The sequence below is a fragment of the Elaeis guineensis genome, chromosome 6, assembly GCF_000442705.2.
Source record: "Elaeis guineensis isolate ETL-2024a chromosome 6, EG11, whole genome shotgun sequence".
NCBI classification, from domain to species: Eukaryota; Viridiplantae; Streptophyta; class Magnoliopsida; order Arecales; family Arecaceae; genus Elaeis; species Elaeis guineensis.
This window is the reverse complement of record NC_025998.2, coordinates 133,583,508-133,593,518: the sequence shown is the minus strand read 5'-3', so window position 1 is coordinate 133,593,518 and position 10,011 is coordinate 133,583,508. Positions and strand designations below refer to the sequence as shown.

Here is a 10,011-nt window from a genome sequence, read left to right as displayed (position 1 = left end):
TCACAAGAATACTATCAGCTTCCTTCTCGAGGAATGGTCGCACCAACACCCATTTGCCTTCGATTCCTTCATTAGGACCACGCCAAGAGAATTCTCTCCAAAAATCTCACAAGTTAGGATTTGATTTTGAATTCCAACATATGAAAAAATCAAACCCTAGGACAAGCACACCACACTCGCCTTTTCTCATCTCTCTTCTTTCTATCTTTTTCCACTCAATTTTTTTATCTTTTTTTTCAGATTTTTTCTGACCTTTTTCTCTCTTATCACATGCCTAAATCTCTAATTTTTTTTCAGCCCTTATCCCATAAGGGGCATCTCATTTAAATAGGAAATGAAGAGATGGCAAGGAGTCCCAAGGGGTGCCAACTCTTGGCGCTCCACTTCCTCACATGGAGAATTAATTTTTTGATGAAATAAATGATGTAAAAGAGCCTTCATATAGAAGGACTCCTCCTCTTCTATGCCCATAATTTTCATATTAAATTAGCATGTGATAATTTAAGGAAACTGGTGGAATAAGAAGAGATGGTTAAGAGACTCAAAGAAGAAGGACTCTCCATCTTCTTTAATGCTAAAAAAGGGTGGGCGGCATTTATTTTTTGGCGTGGACAACCTGATGACGTAGAGGAATCCTTCCTCACTTGAAATACTTTCAAGTTAGGTAGAAAACTAATTAATTTAGATCTAATTCATTTAGGTCAAAAGCGACAAGTTTGATTTAGCTCAAACACTTTGAACTTTACTTAATTGAGAACTTGGATTAATACAATGTGCTAGCATATCAAATTAACCTCTAAAATTTATATTAAATTTTAATTAAATCAGATTAAGATCAAATTCTAAAGTATGTGACTCATTGAGTTTCAAATCTAACCAGCAGTGAACTCAGGCTCTTGACCTATCCTAATCTGATTAGATTAGGTCAGCCTAATTGTACCAATTAACTAGGACTCTTTCTAATTAATTTTTAAATTAAAATTTTTTAATTATTATGAGTTCATAAGTTAAGATTGATGTCTAGCAATATGTCTGACTATCCGAAAGAGATAAAATTTGATAAAAATATCAAAAATATCCTTCAGTGATAAGTTACCATGCAATTCAATTTTTCAGTCATACAATACCCCAGATGATCTATGGGCATGAAATTATATCAAGTCTAATTACTTATCTAAATATATTTTAATCAGAAGGTGATGATTCAGTTGATGATACATTAGAAATCTCTTTCTAATTATCATCCTGCTTTGGTCATAGACTTCCAGAATCATCTACCTATGAGATCACATAGGATGTTTGCTTCCTTTATTTGGAGTGACTGATCCCTTATTGACCACTCACAATCTCCATGCACACTTCATCATATCCAGAACATCCCACATAAGGATCGAAGAATCAAGTTAGGAAGTGAACTAAAATACAAATTTATGTACACAAGGTACCATGGTGATCTCAGATCACAAGATCACTTGCATAACTTTCAGTAGAAAAAAATTAGCTGACATATAAATAAGACTCCATCAGATGTTATCTCGTAGGTCAATTTAGTGAACTCATTCTCTAATGAGCACCCATATCTTTGTATTAATGTTGCCACATAAGTGGTTGTGAGATCAACCATCCTCACCGCTGAGCATACATAGGATGTGCCAGCCTTATCGATATCATTGATCTCCAACTCAATGAACCAATGACTAAAAATATTTTAGATCAGAACTATTAAGGATTTAGATCTCCCTGGCATGATCTCATCACAGCCCTAAAACTATTGTCGAGATCTATAAAATTCATTATAATCTTAAATAATAATAAGATGCCGCATATAATAAATTGAAATATCTATTTTATTAATTAACAATATCAAGTACATGAGTTTGAAAGATAAAATACAGAAAAATACCCCATCGCATCCTATATGCGATTGGCTTGTAGGACATAATTCTTTTAGGAATATGCTCGTGCAAAGAGGATTTCTTAGAATAGGAGGAAGCAAAAAAATCCAACTATCATCCACCAAGCATTGGGGATGAGTTGGACAGAATAAAGCTGATACCACCCTAACAATTCGGCAAAGACTTCAAAAATCGAAAGCTATAGGCCAGCCCTGAAAGCCTCCTCATATAAGACTCCTCTATTCTCTTGAGAGGAAGTTATCCTGATAAAGAGGCCGGGTGCTTTGAGAACTATGCTATCTGAGATCTCGATCTCCCTCTAGATCCGCCCAAGGTCATCTTTTTTTAGGATAGACTTAATGGTATCCAGAGTATAAAGAACCTAGATGCCTTTGTGGTGGAATCCTCAAAAGCTTGAGCAGGAGATCCAGATCAATGGGTTCCTATCATATTGATTTTTTTAGAAAAAAAGCTACGGAGATGAATGCAAAAAAGGATCAAGGAAAAGAAAGACAACAAAGAAGACAAATCCACCAAAAATCACAGGCCAAGGAAGGAAGAAGATGACGATGACTACCATAGTGCTCTTCTACTTGGCAAGATCAACTCCATATCTACAAGCAAAAGGCAAGATGAGCGGCGCTTGCCTTTCCTGTGCTATTTATAGCACTACTCAATGATAATGGCAATTCAAATGAATGGACTGATTGGCTTACGCATGTTAGCACCTAGTTGGATACTGAAATGCCATCTGGATCGGCACTATTGAAGCATCCAATCATCGCGCCTGAAAACCCATATGTGACAATGCCCTTTCGGAAAGTGGAGGTGAGCGCACGTCTTTCATAAATGCACCCATTTGACTATCGTTTTGTGGCCCTTTGAGGTATAGCTCAGGCAGTGTATGACATCAAAACTTTCTTTATCATCCAGCACTCCAATCGAAGCATCAAAATCAAACTTGCTACAGTCTAGGATATGCCTCGGCATTGCCTCATTTCTAAGACCCTTATCAGCACCAGCCTTGGAGAGTGAAAGCCCGAAGTCTTAGTGTCTATCTTGGCCACAAATGCTATGGTGAATGCAAGAACTCTCTCTACTTCTTTCGTTCGAACCAAAAAGTTGCCTCAACCTCAAAAGTGGGAGGCAAGTGATGCATCCTAAGATGGACTATCTACTGTGATATCGGAGACCCAATGGTAGCCCAACATGTATCCTTGATAGAAGTGATGGAGCAATTGTCCTGCCTTTACTATCTGATCTTTTATGATCGTGCTGGAAGAGTTCCAAAGTTTTCTATTCATAAGACGACAAGCAGCTTATGTGCTCACTATTCTATTTCCTCCTCCATTAAGTGAGATTCATGATCTCAACAACTCTTGAACATGCAAGCTATTATTTTCTAACAGCCAGAGCATGTCTCTATCACTACTCTCCGACAAATGGTGCATGTCTAGGTATCCACCTTTGTCTATGTAACTCTACTCTCTAGGATCTTCCAATTAAGTAAGCACTTACTTCACATGCCTTCTCCTAGAGACTAATTCCATACAAACTGAAATCTGATTCGTCCATAAAACTCTGAGCTCTTTTTACTCCACCTCTGAGATCTCCATTCTCTACATGGCACCCTCTATTTTTCATTCTCCACCAATTCTTTATACTTCATACTCGACAGAATTTTTAAACTCCATCAAAAGCTCAGGTCTCTTCTGTTTGCTTTCGCAGGAGATTAACTTAGGCATCAGAGGATTCATCAACAAAGAACACCCCAGCATGAGAACTTTCCTATCTTGGATGGTTTTACAAGATCCAATCAAGGGATCAACAAAGAATCTAGCACCAACATCCGACTTGAAAGATCTCAACCAATTATCCTATGACCGTTACTCTCTCCTAGCTCCAGCTCAGTAGCCTAAGCTATCTTGACTCCCTTGAAGCAACAAGAGTTTCCTTAAGCATGCATCATCTAGGTCAAGTACTCTCTGTAGCCTAAGACTCTTTAATAGTGATATTGGAGGTTTTGCTTGTGCCAAACATGAAAAAATGAATGAAATTTTAGCTTACCTCTCTTGCTAACCCAAGTGAAGTTCTACTGAAAGGAGACTCGACGTGCCCTGTTTGGAATCTCCAACTTCTGATCATCACAAACTACAAAAATTTCTCCTTTTTAGAAATGAAGATGGCAAGCTGGTGAAGAAGATCATGAATTTGACATGCTTTCACCCGTTGGCTACTACTCACGATTGAAACTTGAATCATACTTTCTATTGATGAGCTCCATGAGATACTTCTCAGCAACATCTTCCATCCTTTCTCCTCTATCTTTTTTGATGAACCCTTCTGCTGCCCAAAGTCAAATCAACTTATTTCGAGGAATGTCCTCATCGCATGGGAAATAAAGCATAATAGAAAGCAAGACTTGAGGGTGCAAGGCATATCCTTGTAACTTAACAACAAGGCACGCTGAACTCCAGTGTTGTCACAGTTGAAGTCCTTATAGATATGATCAAGAACATGCCTCCACTCGAGTAGTGATTTTTCTTTTCTCGACATCATGCACTCCAACAGTCACAACAACTAAGGGCAATCCATCCTATTTCCTAACAATTTCTTGTGCAACCTCCTTCACCTCTTTCGGACATGGTTCACCTTTGCATTTCCTAACAATTTCTTGTGCAACCTCCTTCACCTCTTTCGGACATGGTTCACCTTCTGTGAAAGCCTTCTTGCAAAACAATGCCCATGACTCCTTGGAGGACAGAAGATGAAGCCAATGAACATAGCTTTTGGCATCAACAACCGAAGAAGCCACCCCATGATTATGGGTAGTAATGACAACTCGATTTCCATGACCATTTCTTGGCAACGTGAGCCTAATTGCATCCCACAAAATTGCATTCCACACGTCATTGAACACACTCAAAAATTTCAATTCCTGGAGGTCGCTCAAGAACATCTCTTGCAGTTGTTTCTCGCTCAGTGAGTTCACTTTGGTGGATGGAATCGTCATCAACCCTTTGGCCATCTCAGAAAATAGATCGCACAATTGGATGGATTGAGATGCATGGAGCCACGCTGAATGATAAAAGCTTATAAATTTTCTTGATGAGTATGGTCTTGCCCACACCCCCTATTTCGACTAAAGATATGACACTGAGACCACATCCTCCAGCCAACACCCACCCGACCAATATCTCCAGGTCTATCTCCATTCCTACTGTATCTCCACCATAAACCAAAGGATGAAGAAACGAGCCGGCCGTATCCATCTATAGCTTGACTCATCAGGATTCAGATTCCCTCATGGGATTATATATTCTAACCTCCTTTGAGAGATGTCGCCAAATTTAGCCCTGATACCTATTATCTTAGAACCAATGTCATGCTGAGATTTTAAATGGAGAATGAAGTAAGCACACGAACATACCCTCCTAGAATTGAAGATCTCGATGATGTCCTCTGCATCATACATCATGTCTCATATCTGATCAACCAACATCATGCTTGCGCAATCCTTGCCGGCCCTTGTATTGGTGTCACGCAGGAATGATTGCATGCTACAAAGCTTATCCCAAAGCCAGTCCATGTTGCGGCCCACCATCGACAGAAATTTGCCTTCGTCTGCAATCAGAGGCTAGATCTTGTAGTATCAGAGACAAGATGGTTTCTGCCATTGATTTCTTCTTCTTCTTCTTCCCCTACTACTACTACTAATGGCTGATATGAAAATTCCCCAAAGCCGCCTCTTAGATGACTGAGGATGGATGTGACGGCCCAACCCATGCCAGAATCCCAGCCAAAGCCCATGTAACAAAGCCCACAAAAAAAAAAAAAAAAAAAAAACAGAGGAGAAGACTCCCGAAAGGAGTCTTCTTCCTCCTCTCGCCGGCTCCTAATCAGAGTCGGAGACGAGCTCCCTCCAGCTCTATTTAAGGAGGAGATCCCTCCTCTCTCCTTTCCACCGAAAATCTTAAGCTCAAACGGCGGCAATCGCCGGAAAAATTCCGCAGAAGACCGTCCCTGTGTCGTCCAATTTTTCATCGAAAAGCTTCGCCGGCGACGGAGGTAAGCCTCCTCTCCTTCTCTCTCCTCTCCCTTCCTTCCCGTGCCGATGTGCACGCTCGCCGGCGACCGAAATCGCCGGATTTTGTTGCGAAAGTAACCTTCATTTTTGCCGTTTCTCTTTGATTCCGACGCAGGTGGTCACCGCCGACCACCGGGTTTGGCCTCCTCTTGCCGTCGGGTCGCCTCTCCTCCTGCCGATGGCCGCCCCATGTGGGTTGCACCGTCGACCGGCCAGCCAATGAGGGGACCTCAAGGTCCCCTGTTTCAGCCCAAAAGAAACCCACGGGAAAGAAGAAAAGAAGAAGAAGAAGAAGGAGGAAAAGAAAAAGAAAAAGAAAAGAAGAAGAAGGAAAAGAAAAGAAAAAGAAGAAAAAGAAAAAAAAAGGAAAAGGAAAAGGAAAAGAAAAAAAAAGAAAGAAGAAAAATAAAATAATAATAATATAATAATAATAAATAGATTTTCTCTCCTCTCTCTTTCGTGAAGAAAAAGGAAAAAAAAAAGAGAAAGAAAGAAAAGAAGAAAGAAAAAATAAAATTAATTAATAAATAATGAGATAAATAATAAAATATGAGAAAGAGATTTTCTCTCTCTTCCCTCTCTCCCTTCAGCCTGAACTAGTATTTTCTCTCTCTAGAATTGAACTTTCTCTCTCTACTTATTCTGCGGACGAAGGAACCAAAGGCACACCAGCGGACGAAGCATATTCTGCGCCGCTACCATCTCATCCGGGAGATCGTGGATCGAGGTGACGTCGATCTTCAGAAGATCGACGGGAAGGAGAACCTGGCCGACCCATTCACTAAAGCCATTGCGGTGAAGGAGTTCAATGACTACAAGTCGAAGATGGGTATTAGATACTGCACCGATAGGCTTTAGGCCAAGTGGGAGATTGTTGGGAATAGTGTCCCAAAGCCAATCGTCAGCCTGTTGATGGTTGTGCTCCTTTTGTATTAGTACATGAATTATAAATAAATAAAAATTATTTTGATATTTTTTCATCACAAATGTTTCATCTTCTAATAAACTCCTGTGTTGTGGTGAAGTCCTTAGGACTATTTAGACTCGACAAAGGAGGATTTGTCGCTTAGTCCTTAAACATGTTCGCGACCAAATGATACGTTGTTACCAAGGACGACAATATTTATCGAGCATAGGTCGTTGTGTGCCATATGGGTTGGTTGTCCTCATAACCAAAGAGTGTGGAGACACTGGTATGGCATACAGGTGAGATGTAATGGTACATCTGCACTGAACGTGACCAACTCCGGAGCTATTTCTGTGTCAAGATTTGCTCCGATGGGATATGGGTATAAATGTCCCTCCGACCTGAGACCGCCACGGTGACTTGCAAGCAACTCACTGCACTTAGGCACTGGACTACCTGAATTTCTAATTCAGTGACGGAAGGTTGCTGGGTGTAGTCAAGTACTTGACTTGTCGGTGCGTGTGTCAAGATGGGATTGACCACTCCAGTTTAGGAGCTGTGTACAGTCGTGTTTCAATTTAGCAAAATCTTGGCCAGGGTAGTCCTAGTGAGGAGTCACAGGACTAATTGAGTTGAGCACGATTCGGATGATATCATCAGGATTGACAGTTTAACTCTGAGTCATCCTAAACACAGGGGTCAAAAGGGATGAATTATACGGTAACCATATTCACGTAGGTTCTGAATGTTGCGATTGCGATTATTCGACCTATCCGTCGTCGGGTATCATTGCTAGATGGTCACTTCGATTAGTACAGAAATTGGTTCCTGTGCTACCGGCTTAGGTTCGAACCTGCGGGGTCACACACATTAGAGGTTCCTTTCTGATCTGATGGCTGATTATGAGTCTTATCTATCTGGGACTCTATGATTGAGAATTAGGATTCTCTAATCATGAGTTCACACATTTTGGGTACCGGGATCAAAATTTTGAATTTCAAATTTTGAATTTGAAATTTGAACTCTTTGATCAGGGTTTCATATCGATGGTCTCTGATGCCTGATTGCCCATCGAATTTGGACTCAATATTTATGAGAGGTTTAATTAGTGATTTAATCACTAATTAACTCAATTTGATTGAGTAATTATTTTTGGATCAAGTCCAATTGAATTGGATTCAGTTTGGATTGACCCGATTAGGTTAAATGTTGACCTAATCGCTAAGGTGGTTTAGTCCCTGATTTGATCAGGGGTTAGATTTAGTTAATTCCTGATTTGATTAGGATTTTATTAAGCCTAATTAAGCCTAATTATGTTGGGTTTAATTTGGTCTAATTGTGCTCAACCTATTTTAAACTAGGTTGGCTCAATTTGAATCAAACCACCTTGTTTTAAATTCCCTGCGTCACCCAACTTCCTTGCACCCATTTGAATTCACGAGAAGAAACTTCTCGTGAAATTTTTCTCACGCAAAACCCTTCCCCACGTCCTCATTTATGCGCCATATGGATGGATAAAATAATTAGTTAGCCATTCAAATTCAAAGCATGTTTGAATTTGAATGGATAACTTATCACTTGCCCTTTCATCCTTATCCATTTTGTGCGCCACATTACTTACACGAGAAAAGTTTCTGTGAAACTTTTTTCACACACAAAGAGCCACGCCCCTTCTCTTCTCACGCCCAAAAGGATAGGGATAAGTTGGTTTTTGTTTGAATTCAAATTTGATTTGAATTCAAATGTGTAACCTCTTGTCTTTATCCTCTCACGCGGATAAGACACGTTCGACGTTGTTTTAAAAAGAGGAGAAAGATGGGACGTGGTAGAAAAATTAGGAGAGAAACTTTGGGGCATAAGGAAGGCTTCTACGCAAGGTGAAGGTCCAAAACCTTCCGAGAGAAAAAGAAAGAAAAGAGAGAAAATTGGGCGCAGGGTTTTTGGTGTGTACCCTAGGGTTTCTACCTAGGGTTCGGGAAGTGAGATTGGTGTGCCACGAGTGTCGTGAGTCCACCAAATTTTAGAGAGAGATCCATCAGCCTCTCAAGCAACTGTGCAAATGATCCAGAGCATCCGAGAAGTCGGCACACATCGATCGAAGGAGTTCGATCAACATCTGCCATCAAAAGGGTGAAATCACGAACTAGCATTCGTGAGGAGCTGATCAGACGGGAGCTTCGTGTGGACGATCCGCAGAGGCCAGACAGTTGGGTGGCTGCGACGTGATGATCAGAGCCCTCCGATGGTGATCAGATTGCGGTGATCGACTACCCGCAAAAGGTGATGTGTTCTGAACACAGTACTGTAAAATGTTTACTGATTCAAATTTGAATTTCAAATTTAAATGCATGCTGTTGTATCATATTTAGATCCTAGTGTAGGTTAATTATATTAATTAATGAGATTAATTAATAATTCCACTGTAAAATAGTAATTTTGAAAAAGTTTTAAAATTACCATTTTGCCTCTGCACTAAATTTTCGCTTCAATTGGTATCAGAGCAGGTTCTAGAATATGATATACATATGCATGCGTAGATTAAGGTGTAATCTATAAGTTTAAATTTGAAATTCAAAATTCAAAATTCAAAATTCAAAAAAATTTGAAATTTGAAATTTGTTAGAAGTTTCAAATTTGAAATTCAAAATTTGAAATTTGAAATTTGGTTGAAATCTCAAATTTGAAATTTGAAATTTAAAATTCGAAATTTGAAATTCAAAATTCAAAATTTGAAATTTGAAATTTGGTTGAAATCTCAAATTTGAAATTTGAAATTCGAAATTTGAAATTTGAAATTCAAAATTCAAAATTTAAAATTCAAAGATTGAAAATTCGAAATTTAAATTTGGTTGAAATCTCAAATTTGAAATTTAAAATTTGAAATTTGAAATTTAAAATTTGAAATTCAAAATTTAAATTTTAAAATTTGTATATTTAGCTATACATGATCCAAGTAGCAAGTAATCTAATTGGGTTGGTTGCCATGGCCGTCCGGTCATAGGAGAAAAGTAGGGTTTAAAGGCCCTCTCTTCCCATTCGATGGGGTCTCCTATGGCGGTAGGGGTGTCGATGCAATTATATCCCATGCCGATGAAGCAGCGAAAGGACTTAATTAAGAAATT

General features: G+C 39.4%; 1 protein-coding gene across 1 annotated transcript; it reads right to left on the bottom strand.

Annotated features, from left to right (window-relative positions):
• Window positions 1-4,491: 4,491 nt before the first annotated feature.
• Window positions 4,492-4,923, bottom strand: LOC109505056 (disease resistance protein RPP13-like). The gene has a single exon (XM_019846958.1). The coding sequence runs from the start codon at window positions 4,921-4,923 to the stop codon at window positions 4,492-4,494; it is 432 nt and encodes a 143-aa protein (XP_019702517.1).
• Window positions 4,924-10,011: the final 5,088 nt, after the last annotated feature.

Bases quoted from the DNA above. Each gene is read 5' to 3' on its own strand.
- LOC109505056 (XM_019846958.1), bottom strand. From the start codon at position 4,923: ATGGCCAAAGGGTTGATGACGATTCCATCCACCAAAGTGAACTCACTG.